Source organism: Syngnathoides biaculeatus, chromosome 3 (assembly GCF_019802595.1).
Source record: "Syngnathoides biaculeatus isolate LvHL_M chromosome 3, ASM1980259v1, whole genome shotgun sequence".
Lineage (NCBI taxonomy): Eukaryota > Metazoa > Chordata > Actinopteri > Syngnathiformes > Syngnathidae > Syngnathoides > Syngnathoides biaculeatus.
The window spans coordinates 33,668,337-33,684,331 of record NC_084642.1 but is presented as its reverse complement, the minus strand read 5'-3'; the positions used below and the strand labels follow the sequence as shown (position 1 = coordinate 33,684,331).

The 15,995-nt window shown below is 40.9% G+C and overlaps 1 protein-coding gene across 1 annotated transcript in view; it reads right to left on the bottom strand.

Annotated features, from left to right (window-relative positions):
• The window catches only part of mybpc3 (myosin binding protein C3), a 46,505-nt gene that overhangs the window by 18,809 nt on the left and 11,701 nt on the right, over positions 1-15,995 (bottom strand). Inside the window, exons 8-18 of the mRNA XM_061815507.1 lie at positions 12,662-12,721; positions 10,828-10,991; positions 10,611-10,743; positions 10,493-10,495; positions 10,276-10,400; positions 10,076-10,181; positions 7,084-7,250; positions 2,956-3,121; positions 2,777-2,883; positions 2,640-2,669; positions 1,185-1,324 (exon numbers count right to left, since the gene is read on the bottom strand). Coding sequence (XP_061671491.1) covers positions 1,185-1,324; positions 2,640-2,669; positions 2,777-2,883; positions 2,956-3,121; positions 7,084-7,250; positions 10,076-10,181; positions 10,276-10,400; positions 10,493-10,495; positions 10,611-10,743; positions 10,828-10,991; positions 12,662-12,721 — 1,201 coding nt within the window. The remainder of the gene's footprint in view (positions 1-1,184; positions 1,325-2,639; positions 2,670-2,776; positions 2,884-2,955; positions 3,122-7,083; positions 7,251-10,075; positions 10,182-10,275; positions 10,401-10,492; positions 10,496-10,610; positions 10,744-10,827; positions 10,992-12,661; positions 12,722-15,995) is intronic.

The following is a 15,995-nucleotide window of genomic DNA, read 5'->3' as shown; positions in this document are numbered from 1 at the left end:
TACCATTGGTGTCCACCAACCAGTTCAGGTATTGCTGCCACGAAAGGCATCGACCACCTTTAAGCCTGTGCGTGACACAAAAGTCAGAAAAATCCAGATTTCATCGATTATATTTCTTTATTAATAAAGCAATGAGATTGATGATAGGCTGACGTCTTTTTTTTCTATGTGACACAATGTCATGCGATCAACCAATACTATTTTTGCTATTGACTCATTGAGCACCACTGTTGTACATAAACAAACAACCATTCACACTCAAATTCATGCCGACATTCATTGTCCCATTTTTAAATTGTTTTTCTTTGAGTTGCGGTGTCTGGGTGAGCGATGGTGGGTGTTTACATCAGTCTTGTCGTGACATCCTATTGAGGGGCCTCGGTGACCGCGTGCGGGCGTTGAAATATTCACCTGTCTTTGCTCCATGTTCCCTGCCTATGTTTGTCCTCCATCTAAACTTATTTTGTCTACGGAAATATTGTTGACTCCATGGGCTTTTTGTCACGTCTCCCTTGTGTTATGCATTTTTTTGATCGTCTCTGGTGGTGAGTCCATTACATGCTATTTTCGTCAAATTAAAATTGTTTGTGGACCATTTATCTAATCTATTTTGGGGATCTGCTCCTGCAGCACTGCCACCCGTGACACTTTTGGGCAATTTAGAGTCATGAATCAACCTACCATTCATGTTTTTGAGATGTGGGGGGGAAACTGGAGTACCCGGAAAAAAAGCTACGCAGGCACGAGGAGAACACACAAACTTCACACAGGCAGTAATGGGATTCAAACCCCAGTCCACAGATGTGTGAGGTAGATGTGCTCACCAGTCATCCACTGCACTGCCGGGCTTCTAATCTTATGGGAAAAGTTTCTTTTTGCAATTCACAATAACTGTTCTATTCCATTCCATAGGTGTGTTGCGTTGAGGTCGAGCCTCTCAAATCACACAAAATGCTATAAAAAACCCCGCCATCAATCATGTTAGCTTTTGCACTGCAACAGAGTTATTGAAAATGATATTATCCAAACTATTCACATAGATATGGAAGGATAAAAATCTCCAAACTGTATTGGTAAGGTGAGAAAGACGTCAGGATACATTAAAACTATGATTGATTGATCAAATAATTGTGATGTGATTTGGATTTTGAGCAATTCCCAATCAATGTAGACTATGCGTTTACCTTCCCTCCTTTGGTCCAGACAACAGTGGGAGCAGGGTCTCCAGTGATAGGGACATCCAGGCGGAGTTTATTGCCAGCCACTACCACGATGGTAGACTCAGCTGTGTGTCCCCTACAGTCCAGGTGGATCTTGGGAGGGTCTTATTGAACAATATAAAAGAACATACAACAAGTGGTACAGGCTGAAAATATGAATCAAAATCCCTGACTCTTGGACCTAATTCACTTGTGCAGTGTGTGAAAACATCCATCCATCCATTTTCTTTGCCGCTTATCCTCAAAAGAGTCGCAAGGAGCGCTGGAGCCTACCCCAGCTGTCAGCGGGCAGGAGGCAGGGTACACCCTGAACTGGTTGCCAGCCAATCGCAGGGCACATTGAGACAAAGAACCGCAGTCACAATCACGCCTAGGGGCAATTTAGAGTGTCCAATTAATGTTGCATGTTTTGGGATGTGGGAGGAAACTGGAGTGCCCAGAGAAAACCCACACAGGGATGGCGAGAACATGCAAACAGGTGGGCCAGGTGGGATTTGAACCCTGGTGTTTGGAACTATGAGGCCAATGCTCTACAGCTGCTCCACCATGCCGCTCCCTTTAAAACAAAGCTTTTTAAAATTCTAGAAATATTTATCTACAACTGCAGGTAAACATAAATGCAATAAAGAATTTTTTCTCCATCACAACACTCACTGTAAGTGTGTGTTGTTGCGTGGAGTGATTCTCTATGAAATGTGAAATTTACCCTTAAAAAATCAGTGTGAATGAGGCCAAATGTATAGTATCAAATGAGATCCAATACAAAGAGAATTGCACCTTCATATATGACCAATTTAGAGCTCGTTAGAATGTATAATATTGATTAAAGAATTTAACAAGGTGGAACGGTGGAACAGCTGTAAAACGTTCCGAGGACTGGGGTTCAAATCCTGGCCTCCCCCTGTGTGGCGTTTGCAAGTTCTCCCCGTGCCTGCGTGGGTTTCTCTGAGCACTCCGCTTTTCTTCCACATCCCAAAAACATGCAACATTCATTGGACACTCTAAATTGCCCCTAGGTGTAATTGTGGGTGCAACTATTGTCTGTCTCCGTGTGCTCTGTGATTGACTGGCAATCAGTTCAGGGTGTACCCCGCCTTCTGCCCAATAACAGCTGGGATAGGCTCTAGCACTCGCCACGACCATTGTGAGGATAACCGGCTAACAAATGGATAGATGGATAGATGGATGGACGGACAGATGGACGATGAATTTTTGGATTGAATTTAACAATATTTATTATTAGGCTTTTCAGTGATGTGGAGTGACAATTCCACTGAGAAGGATTTCTCATAATTTTGTTATCTAACCTCCAGTATTTCATTACCATATACATTAAAGGAAGAATATATCTCATTGGCTTATGCATGTGTTCATAATGTTTGATCGGTTGTTGTATTTCAATTTTCTCAATATAAATACCTTGTCGTGGCACAAAGTCAATCTTCACCTCTGGAAAAGGAGGAAAATTGAGTTAGAGACCCTGAACAATTTTGAGGGATAAGGAATCTTGACGGAATGGAAGCATTAATTATGGAACTAAAAGTGGTCAACCATACCCAAGAAATTCAGTTTTGCAGACAGGTTGAAAGCGTAGCCATCTGGTTCAAATGTGTAGTCCGCCTCATCTTCAGGTTTGACATTGTCAATGGTCAGTTTGTGGATCCTGCAAGGGTCAAAGGTTGAGCCCCCCTGGCAATACATTTAGAGAACGAGGTATGAATGTAAATAACCTCACCTGCCAATATGTGTGATATTTATTCGGGCATCCGGCTTGACTTCCACTCCATTTTTGTACCAAATACCCCTCACGTTCTCATCTGACACCTCACACTTGAACATAGCCTGATCCTTCGCCTTCACTGTAAGGTCAGCGATGCTCTGGTAGACCTCCAGCTCTTTCTCTGCACAGTCAAAATAAAACCCCTCTGTGTACGTGATAGAGATCCAGAGAGCCTTTGGACCAGGTGGAACCAAATGAGATAACCACAGTTCCAGTTAATACAGTAAAATGAGAATAATATACACCCATTTTCAAAAGAAAGGAACAGTGAGATCAAATGTTTTCACTGTAAACTGTGAACTGGTTTTGAAAACGTTTCAGATTTTGTTCCCAGATATTGTACATTAGTTACTGTACATCTGCCTAAACACTTTGGCCATTGCCAATAAAGCCTTTTGTAACGTCATGAAGAACTAAACCAATTGTGTTGTAAATAGAAGCTGCTAGTAAAACTATTAGTGATATCAGCAACAAACCCTAGAGCAGGAGTGCCAAACCCGTGGCTCTTGAGCCACATGTCTCTTTGCCTGTTTTCATGCGCTTCATATGAAGGCACGAAAGCATATCAAAGCTGTTTTTTTTAACCTGCATGCTTTGCTTGAGTTCTACGGAAGTAAGTATGTGCCACCAGGATTTGAATTAAAAATGCCACTGAAAATTTCATGTTATTAAGAAGGCAGGGTTACTTCAGTTTTTCTGAACACTGAATTTAGACAGCGAATCGTAGCCAGATGAATCTCAGGAGACTGAAAATATTGCATTTGAATTTTGAAGGTTGAAAAGTTAAACTGAAATACATCTATTGAAAATGTGATCACTGAAATACAGTGAAGAAAATAAATATTTGAACACACTTCTATATTGCAAGTTCTCCTTCTTAGAAATCATGGAGGGGTCTGAAAATTTCATCAGGTGCATGTCCACTGTGAGAGAGATAATCCAAGAAGAAAAATTCAGAAATCAAAATGTATGATTTTTTTTTACGATTTATTTGTGTGATATAGCTGCAAATAAGTATTTGATCACCTGAGAAAACCAATGTTAATATTTAGTAGAGTAGCCTTTGTTTGCAATTACAGAGGTCAAACGTTTCCTGTAGTTGTTCAGGTTGGCACACACAGAAGGAGGGATTTTGGCCCACACCTCCATACAGATCTTCTCTAGATCAAACAGGTTTCTGGGTTGTCGCTGATAAACAGGGAGCTCCTTCCAAAAATGTTCTATTGGGTTTAAGTTTGGAGACTGGCGAGGCCACACCGGAACCTTGATATGCTTCTTACGGAGCCACTCCTTGGTTTTCCTGGCTGCGTGCTTCGAGTCATTGTCATGTTGAACGACCCAGCCACGACCCGTCTTCAATGCTCTGACTGAGTGAACGAGGCTGTTCCCCAAAATCTCACAATACATGGCCGCGGTCATCCTCTCCTTAATACAGTCCAGTTGTCCTGTCCCATGTGCAGAAAAACACCCCAAAAGCATGACGTTACAACCCCCATGCTTCACAGTAGGGATGGTGTTCTTGGGACGGAACTCTTCATTCATCTTCCTCCAAACACGGTTAGTAGAATTATGACCAAAAAGTTCAATTTTGGTCTCATCTGACAATAAAATTTTCTCCCATGGCTCCTCTGTATCATCCAAATGGTCACTGGCAAACTTAAGACAGGCCTTGACATGTGCTGCTTTAAGCAGGAGAACCTTCCGTGCCATGCATGATTTCAAACCGTGACGTCTTAGTGTATTACCAACAGTCTCCTTGGAAACGGTGATCCCAGCTCTTTTCAGGTCATTGACCAAGTCCTGTTGGGTAGTCCTGGGCTGATTCGTCGACCTTTCAAAGGATCATTGAGAGCCCACGAGGTGATATCTTGCATGGGGCTCCACTCCGTTTGAGATTGACCGCCATGTTTAGCTTCTTCCATGTTCTAATGATTGCTCCAACAGTGGACTTTTGTTCACCAAGCTGCTTGGCAGTTTCTCCATAGCCCTTTCCAGCCGTGCGGAGTTGTACAACTTCGTCTCTGGTGTCTTTGAACAGGTCTTTGGTCTTGGCCATGTTACAAGTTTGAGTCTTAATGATTGTATGGGGTGGAGAAGTGTCTTTATGCAACTAACGACCTCACACAGGTGCATCTGAATCAGGGTAATACATGGAGATAAGGTGGACTTTTAAAGGCGGACTAACAGGTCTTTGAGGGTCAGAATTCGAGCTGATAGATGTTGAAATACTTATTTGCCACTATATCACACAAATAAATCATTAAAAAAATCGTTCATTGTGTTTTCTGGATTTTTTTTTTCTCTCATAGTGGACATGCACCTACGATGAAAATTTCAGACCCCTCAATGATTTCTAAGTGGGACAACTTGCAATATAGCAAGGTGTTCAAATGTGTATTTGCTCCACTGGAGCAATGTGAATTTTACAACATGAAATTTTCAGTGGCATTTTTAATTCAAATCCTGGTGGCACATATGTACTTCCATAGAGGTCATTACAGTATTTGTGTTCACGCTTTGCTTGAATTTACTATGGTTGTTACGGGTATTGTGACAACAACCTCAGTGTGTGTTGATGTGTGGGTGACACGGGATTGCGAAGGCGTGTGCAGAGGGAGGGTGAGAAGGAAAAAAAGTTTGAGGCAGGTGTGAGTAAAAACAGTGAAAAGTTTAGTGACGTGGGCCAGGGAAATGTTGATGTTGAGCATGCAGATGAAGCAATAAAGCCATGTGAGCAGCAAATCAGTACTTCGTGGCTTTATTGTTCCCGCCACTCAGCTCAGCTGTGCAACAAGAGAAGGGGGTTAACCTTGACGAGAACAACCTCTGCCCTGGAGAAGACGTCTCCCCTGCGTCTGTCTCCCCACCATGATCAGGTGACCATAGCAGGACACGTTAACACGGTATTTTTGCAAAACTGGCATGCATGTTGAATGAAAATAGCTTGAAGTTTCACTTTCGGATTGTGATCTTTGGAGAAAATAATCTGTCAATTTCACTCCCAAAATGGCAGGACAAAATATACAGTTAAATGAAAGTATGTGGATGAACACAAGACATTTTTACCAGAACAGGAGAGCTATTTTTTTGTGTGTTGTTGAGCGCAATGTATCAGAAAGCATTTAAAATCTTCAGCGACACTTCAGCTCACTCCACGCTATCATCGACCTGGAATTTCCAGAAGGGACTGAACTTTGCAGTCACAAATTAGTCACTTTGAAAAATCAGACTGAAAAGCAGATGCAGGTATTAAAATAGATAATGAATCACCCAGAGACTAACATTTGCATCATATCAAGTGGCATGAAACATTGCAAAGGCCAAAAAGGAACACATTGAAAGGAATTATTGTTTTAAAAATGCCTTGGTGACACTGAAATCTTGTGTCCAAAAACAAAAATGCTAAACAAATGGTATAAGACTTTCAACTGTCCCACCACACTGTTGAACAGAGAACATCAGCATGGCTACTGATTCACAGTTGCACTCAGACCTCCAATCCTGTGAGTAATGTAGTGTTGCATTAGATGACAGCTGTGACATACAGGACAAGACTTGGTTGAACTGGAAGTTAGTCTGTGTGACACATAATTCAATTTTTTTAAATTACTGGCATGTGGTCGTGTTACTCTGTAGGTATCGATTCTTCTTATCGTGTTGGTGTGTGATATTTACAATAAATCTGGTTGAGCAAAGGTATGTGTGAAATGAGGGAATGATGTTCATGTATGTAATGTGGCTCTTTGCAGTAACACAGCAAAAAAAAAAATGTGGCTCTTGATCTCTGACTGGTTGGCCACCCCTTCTCTAGAGGGGAGGAGTCAAGGTAATACATGTGAACAAAAGTAAATATATTATAGTGAATGATGCGAAGCTGACAGGCTTTTTAATAAGCACCTAAACCCACACAGGTGATGTCCCACACACTTCTGACACACACACACATACACATACACACACCACCTCTGAGCTGGATGCCCGGGTTCACCGCCTCTGGCTCTCCTACAAGTATCATTGTGTTCTATATCTTGTTGCTGATACGTATTTGGCAAATGCACACAGCAACATGCCACGAACACTCACCCTGCACCAGGAGTTCAGCCAGAGACTCGCCACCATTTGTTTTGACCTTGTAATGGCCACAGTCTTCTTTGGTGGCCTCATTAATGATCAGAGTATGCTTGCAGCCATCTTTCTTGAAGCGATACTTGAAAGATTCATCTCGAGTTAGCTCCACACCATCCTTTTCCCTGCACAGACATGCACACGATTCAAGTGCATAAAAAAAAGCACAATGACTAGTATTGTTCAGTTTTGATGAACATTGTCAAAAGTGTATTAATTAGGACATGTTTATTAAATAACAGATTTTGTTTTTGTTTGTGAACATGATTGATGGCGAGACTCTTCAAAGAAAAACGTTCACAAGTTTACATCCATGATACAAAAACGCATACACTTTATTTCTGACTGTCTTAAAGAAATCAGACTGATCCTTTCACATTTTAGATCAATTAAAAAGACCAATGTTATTTGTATTTGCTAAATGCAAGAATAATGAAATGTTTGCTTCTTAAAGGAACAGTCGCAAATTTACAAGCCTACAGGCTGTTCTTGTGGGTGTGTGTGTGTTCCCATTTGATGTTGGGCACGGCATTTCATTAGATGAATTTAAAGTTATTTGTCAAGGTGTTTTACTCATTCATTTTATACATTTGTATACACTATGTTATATCATAACTCACACACCTACGGGCAATTTCTTCCTTTTGGGTGATGTGGGAGGAATCCGGAGAACCCAGAGAAAATGCAAACTCACACTGGGGAGGCCAGATCTGAACCTGAGTCATCAGTACTGTGAGGCAGATGTGCTAACTGTCATGACCCATCAGTACGGAGGGAGGTTCCAAATGCAGGACTCCGCAAACCCAAAGGTAGTTCGGGAAAAGTGTTTATTCGGTCCAAAGTCAGGGATCAGGCAGACAGTCAAGTGGGGCAGCGCTAATCAGGATGTCAGGCGTAGAGAGCAGGTCCGCGGGCAGGCAGGGGTCGGTACACGGAAGATCGATCTGAGAAGGCAGGAGTATCAAAGACGTCAGGCTTACGGGGTCGGTCGGAGGACAGGCGGAGGTCGGTACACCGGGGTTGACGATCAAGAGTACGGGAGTGCAGGAACGGGGCCTGAGTTGCAATGATCTGGCGAAGACCAGTCGTCCCCTGGGTCTTATAAATACACGGGTTACGTAACGAGGATGAGGCGCAGGTGTGCGCCTCCGAATCAGCGCCGGTGCACTGGGACCCGCCCACCCAGGGCTGGACCGGCAGGAACATGACACTAACCAGTTATTCACCATAGCACCCACGACAGATGATGAAATCCCTAAATTCCTTGAAACTGTCCATTGAGAAATGTCGGTCTTTTTCACTCATAGGATGACTTGCGCACACAGTTGTTCATAAAGCGGTGCACAATTTTTGAACTTTTGCTTAGGAACAACTGAGCCTTTCATAGATTCTCCTTTTACTTACCTGCTTGTTTCCAATTCACCTGTTAAATGTGGGATGTTCCAAACAGATGTTTGTTTGTTTATTTATTTATTTATTTTAAGCAATCCTCAGCTTTCCCAGTATTTTGTTGTCCCTGTCCTAGGTTATTGAGAATGAGATGCAGGTAGCAAAATGAAAGAATATTTGAAAGTTGTTGTCGTTAGACAACAGGATGTTTCCAAAAGTGAAAGTATTTGTTTTTGTGTGGGTGGAACGGTGGATGACTGGTTGGCTCCTATGCCTTGGGATTGTCGGGGGCGGCTGTCCGCTTCCTGGCTCCGCTTGTGTGGGGTATGCGTGTTTTCCCTTCGCCTGTGTGGGTTTTCTCTGGGTGCTCCGGTTTCCTCCCACATCCCAAAAACATGCATGTATTGAAGGCTGTGAATTTCCTGTATGTGTGAGTGTGAATCTGTGTGTGTTTGCATGTGTTGAGTTCAGGGCGTACAGCGCCTCACGGTCCTAGATAGCTGCGATAGGGTCCAGCACACCGTGACCCTCGTGCCGATAAGCAGAATGGAAAATTAATGAAGGGATGTTTTTGTGTGGATTAAAAAACTGTAATCTGTCATTTTATGTTTATTTTGGTGTTCAGAACCCATTTTAACTGTGGATGATGACACTCCTTTACAGCTTCAGTCAACATCTTCACAGGTTTTTACTTTTGTTCCTGTGCAGAGATGCACATTTTAGACCAAAGCACGTTGGCGTCTCCTTCCTCAATTGTATGATGGCTGGACAATCCCATGGTGTAGTTATATTTAAGTATTATTGTTGGGATGGATGAACCAGACTTGCACAAGTTCACAGTTTTCTTCCTGATATCTTGGCTCATTTCTTAGAACTTTCCATGATGTTACACCAAAAAGGAATATTTGTCAAGTGTGCCTAGTTGAAATAAATCCATAGATGTGTTGCTAATTAACTTAGATGTTGTCAATAAACCTATTCGAAGCGTCCAATAAAACAACATCATATGGTTTTCTCAAATTGTTAAAATGCATAACAATCTTACTGTATGCAAAACTAATGAAAAGGGGCATGAAAAATCCTTCTTTCATTAAAATATCAAAATTATTACACGAATGAAAAAAAAATGTTGATAATCTTAATTGACCCAAACAGGAAAGGTTTCATCTGATTTCACATCAGACAGTGAGAAAAAGTGTCTCTTCAAACACTGGATGTGGACAACCTGACATCTGCTTTCAACAATACCGGTGAAAAATCCAACATAAATAATTAATGTGAACAATTCACATGATTTTGAAAAAATCTAATTTGTTGTTGTAATTAGTAATTCAATGTTAATGGAATTTGTCTATTTATTTATTTTACCTTAGTCTTCCCTCTAAATAGTCATATTCCTACATTAAAAAAGTGCTATATTACTGGTTTGCTGCACTATAGAACTGTAAGGACTCATACGGAAAGCTGCTTCTAATATTTTGCACCTTGCTGCGCTTTACTATATAGTACTGTAGTACATTCTTTGAAAGCTATTTTTTAAGGGGAAAGACGATGATCTGACCATTTGACATTGGCGCCATCTTCAGAGACCTCACACTGTAACTCCACACGTTCACCCTTCATCACCATCTGATCCTCCAGGTTCTTCACAATCACAACAGGGGGCTCTGCAGCAAATATGTTAGAATGGTAGATGAATGGAAACAAAGTGAATCTTCCCAGTGATCTTAGCATGCTTAAGTGACCAGAAAGCCAACAGACCTTTGACAAAAAGCTCTGTGGTGCATTTCTCCTCTCCCACCAGACAGCAGTAGGTTGCATCGTCAGCCAGTGAGCAGTGGTTGATGGTGAGGTACCGCACATTTCCCACACTCTCAAAAATGTACCTGTACCAATAACAGGATCATGTTTACAATGCTTTATTACACAGCCATGGTCAGCCAATTATACGTAGTCTTATGTAGTCTGTGATACTTACTTGCTGGTGATGTAGAGGAATGGCAAACGGAGGGGGGCAGAAGAGTTAACAGAAGAGTTAATTACCTGTCATTTTTCAAAACTGATAGCAAAAATGATTGGAGTTGATCTATTTGCACCTTCCAGTTAGTTGTATTTCTTGTCCATTCTTCAACCATTTGACATCCACATCTGGATTGGCAACCTCAACTGCTAATTTGATTTTATGTCCCTTTGTAACTTGGTAGGCAGGATCTAACTTCTTGAGGAAAGCTGCATACAGACACATCACATTATACTGTATTAGTTTAGCTCATTCATCATCAATCAGCTGTTTACTGATAAATCTGTGCCGACCTGCACTTTTCTTCTCCTCTTTTTTCATCTTCTTGAGTCTTTTGAGCATGCCCCTCAAATCCGTAATCCCATGCTGAAACGCTATCTTCTCATACTCTGAAGAAGGAGCATGGCTGAGAATATCCCAAACATCCACTTCAGGCTCTGTGCTCATCTGCACAGCTCTAAAACATACAAAGCAGATGAATCATGGTCTGGTTACACAATGCGCACATAAACATGAAGATCTCTTTTTTTATTTAATGCAATGAGCCCCACCCCCCCAAAAAAATTATATCGTGTCAATGCATTTTTTTAACAGGATAGAATGTGTAGGTCTGCATAAATGAACATAATTTTTTCTCTGAAAAAATCAAAATCTATGTTTTCTTTAAAGAGCTCGTTAAATTAACGAATACAACATGCTACATTACATCCATGTTCTTGTAACTTCAGAAGGATGTTACAATTTTACCTCTAATCTGAATTCCTTCCTGAAGATGATCAAATACTAACATATGAGCAGTTTTGGAACATTCAATTGTGTACATGTATAAAATCTCACTTGCACAATGACGTATGCTTGGGTGATGCTTGTTGACAAAAACACCAAATTGTTAATACCTAGATCATATTTCCATCCACGCATCCACTTTCTTAGCCGGTTATCCTCACAAGAGTCACAAGGAGTGCTGGAGCCTATCCCAGCTGTCAACAGGCACCCTGGTGGGGTGCCCAGGCACCCTGAACTGGTTGCCTGCCAATCGCAGGGCACATGGAGACAGACAACAGTTACACTCACAATCACACCGAAGGGCAATATAGAGTCTCCAACGTATGCATGTATTTGGGCTGTGGCAGGAAAATGAAGTGCCCGAAGGAAACCCACACAGGCATGGGGAGAACATGCAAATGCCACACAGGCGGGGCAAGGATTTGAACTCTGGACCTCAGAACTGTGAGGTCAAAGCTTTACAGCTGCGAGGTCATATTTCATTTCAATGAACCTTTATTCTAAAATGAGCCAAAAGGAGGGTATTTTAAAAAGGTATTTCCACCTAAATTTACAGCCTGGGCATTCAATAATATTTCTCTTTACTTGACAATTTGAACCTGGATAAGAATAATTGTGGAATTTAATTCTGACTTGATAAATAAATAAAATACATGGAAACAAAACAATTTCCCAAAACCATCTACCAGCAGTTCCTTACCGATTGGAGGATTTTAAAAAACTGCTGCTCATTCAGAGGTGCGGCCCAAGCAGCAATACAAATGAGACAGGTTAAAACATAGCATGTCAAAATCCACTTAAAAGCATTTTAAAAGCATTTTAGGGAAACAAAATATCCTAATAAATCCAATTTGAAAAAAAAATCACTTGAGAATTTAATTTAGATCAAGTACCAAATAAAATGCTAAATTCAAATCATGTATGATTAGTATTATTGGTTATTAAAGCCGCATTTCAGAGTGAAATCCTGCGATTTAACCTGTTGTGGTTATTGAGAATAAATCAAAGGGAATAAACTGTTAGAGTGGGAGGGTGTGACAGGTCATTTATAAAGTATGCAATTATGAATGTGTTGCGTGTAATAGAATAGTACGCATATGGTAATAACAGTAAGATGAGGAGGTGGGACATGTCTTACACCCTTGTTATGCAGTGAATTTTTGTATTGCGGGTACTGCATGACAAATTATTTTTGGTTAGCATGGATGTGATTTTGGTATTTTCAGATGTTGCTTACTCTCTGTCGATTCAAAACAAAACAAAATGAGAGAGAAAATAACATAGATTAAATCAAGTCAATTTGCTTGGGTCAATGTCTTCATTAACATTTTCAATGATTACCTCTTCTTTAACAATGTACTGAAGTCCAGTTCTCCTGAGTCCTCCTTTCCTTCAGTGCTACTGCAGAAATATCAGTCATAGTGATACATTTAATTCACGTTTATTTCTGGTAAGTGAAGTCATTCCAATATGCAAATACCCCAAATGTTACGAAACATTCAAATTTAGCCACGGAAATTACTGACCGTTGGCTCATTATAGCCATTACACTGATTGTTCCGGATATTGAAAAAAATAAAATAAAATCCAGCATACATACATTCATACATACAAACATACATAAACTAAATCGGTCTGGAATGTTTTTTTTTTTGTTTGCAAAATACAGTTCTTCTTTAATTTTGACCTTTGAGAGCTGATTAATATTTTATACTATTATTGGAGGCTAGACTCAGGAATGAAGCAAGTATCTGCGAGCAACAGTATGGTTTATGGCTGAGAAAGAGTACCACAGATGTACTATTTGCGTTGAGGATGCTCGTGGAAAAGTACAGAGAAGGTAAGAAGGAGCTACATTGTATCTTTGTTGACCTAGAGAAAGCCTATGACAGAGTAGCAAGAGGGGAACTATGGTACTGGATGCAAAAGTCTGGTGTGGCGGCGAAATATGTTACAATAGTAGAGGACATGTATGAGGGCAGCAGAACAGCGGTGATATGTGCCGTTGGTGTGTCAGAATAATTTAAGGTAGAGGTGGGACTGCATCAGGGTTCCGCGCTGAGCCCCTTCCTCTTTGCGGGAGGAATGGATAGGCTGACAGATTAGGTTAGATTGGAATCCCCTTGGACTATGATGTTCGCTGATGATATTGTGATCTGCAGTGAAAGCAGGGAGAAGGCGGAGAAACAATTAGAAAGATGGAGACATGCACTGGAAAGGAGAGGAATGAAGATTAGCCGAAGTAAAAAGATTATGTGCATGAATGAGAGGGGCGGAGGGGGAAGAATGAAGCTCCAGGGAGAAGAGATAGCAAGGGTAGACGACTTCAAATACTTGGGATCAACAATACAGAGCAATGGTGAGTGTGGTAAGGAAGTGAAGAAACGGGTCCAAGCAGGGTGGAACAGTTGGCGGAAGGTGTCTGGTGTTCTATGCGACAGAAGAGTATCCACTAGGATGAAGGGCAAAGTTTATAAAACAGTGGTGAGGCCGGCCATGATGTACGGATTAGAGATGGTGGCCCTGAAGAAACAACAGAAAGCAGAACTTGAGGTCTCAGAAATGAAAATATTGAGGTTCTCGCTTGGTGTGAACAGGTTGGATAGGATTAGAAATGACCTCATTAGAGGGACAGCCAAAGTTGGATGTTTTGGAGACAAGGTGAGAGAGAGCAGACTTTGATGCTTTGGACATGTTCAGAGGCGAGAGAGTGAATATGTTGGAAGTAGGGTGCTGAGGATGAAACTGCCAGGCAAAAGAAAAGGTTGATGGATGTTGTGAGGGAGGACATGAGGACAGTGGGTGTTAGAGAGGAGGATGCATGAGATAGGCTTAAATGGAAAAAGATGACACGCTGTGGCGACCCCTAATGGGACAAGCCGAAAGAAAAAGAAGACGAATTTTATTTTTACCAGCATTAAAAAACATCCATCCATCCATCCATTTTTTCCCGCTTATCCTCTCAAGGGTCGCGGGGAGTGCTGGAGCCTATCACAGCTGTCAACGGGCAGGAGGCGGGGTACACCCTGAACTGGTTGCCAGGCAATCGCAGGGCACATAGAGACAAATAGCCACACACAATCAAACCAAGGTGCAATTTAGAATCTCCAATTAATGCATGTTTTTGGGATCTGGGAGGAAACCGGAGTGCCCGGAGAAAACCCACACAGGCATTGGAAGAACATGCGAACTCCACACAGGGGGGGCTGGGATTGAACCCGGGTTCTCAGAACTGTGAGGCAAATGCTTTACCAGCTACTCCACTGTGCTGTGCATTGAAAACAGAATTGGCAAAATGTGTATTAATCCATAAATATATATATTTGAATACAGAACGTTGAAATTTCATAAACTGGTACTTTGATTGTTATCAGCACAAGCTTAAAAAAACAGCGTCTGTGATGTTATGGGACTGACTGTGTTAGTGGCAATTAAATGTGGAATATTTTTCAAGCCTGTGAAGGCACAAGTAATGCTAAAAGATACTCATCCAACATATGGTGCCATCCAAGGGATGTCTTTTTCAAGAATGCCAGATACCACCAATCCAGATTTGTCCAGACTTGAAAACGTGTGACACATGTTGAAGTGCACTATATGACAAAGGAGACGTCGGACTGTTGAGCAATTGAAGTACTCGAGAAAGATGTCATCAAGAAAGAACGGGAAATAATTTTACCTACAAAGCTTCAATGATCCACTTTATGTGAAGCATTATGTGACCAAAATAGGACACGGAATAGCCGACTTCATGTGTATGCCTTGCTAATGACCATAGCTTGGTTTGATTATACGTTTCTTTGAAAATTGATTTGCTAAAATAATTTTTTTATGGCTGGCGTCTTCAAAGTTAAATACACGTAAAGAATTTATTCATAAAACTACTGTATGCTATCATGCATGTCAACATGAACAAATACTAAATGGCGCCAACAGTCATCTTTGGTGGCTTTATGGTGACATCTCGAATCTATAAAAAGACATTGTGGACATTTAAAGTTTCTTGGGTTGTGTCCCCATTCAACGGGAAAAAAGCCTTTACGTGATTTTCTAAATGCAAAAGTAGTTTGTTCACGCATAATGAGTGATGTTAACAGGCAAAAGCTAATGTACCACTGGTAAAAATGTCCCTTTCCCAGCTTTTTGAGAAAGTACTGCAGGCATCAAGTTCAAAATGAGTGAATATTTAAAAAAAAAAAACTATTTCATTGCATCTGTTTGGACATGAAATAACTTGATTCTATGGTGTTTCCAAAGGAATATAAATTGAAAAAGGATGACCAACTCCTGGTAGTCTGTTTCTGTTTATGATTTATAGAACGTCCCAAAATAATTGGTAATGAAGTTTGTAATGGACCTACTGCATATGATTCAAACTAGTTGTTTATTGTCATTATGTTAATCTTGAAATCAATTAATAAATTAACACTTTAGCTGTTGTCATCACGTTACCCTTCAAAAGTACAAGGCTCAGATTATTAGATCCTGTATTATTATATATGTTGTTTGAATGACCTTTCTCACAAGAGACAAATTGACATACAGTAGGCCAAAAGCACTAAAAAAGTATGCAGCGGATGGACTATTCATTTCTGATTAGATTGTGAAAAGGCACAGATTAATTTTGTGTTTTACATGAATTCTATCGATTTTATGAATCATTAATTTCACATGC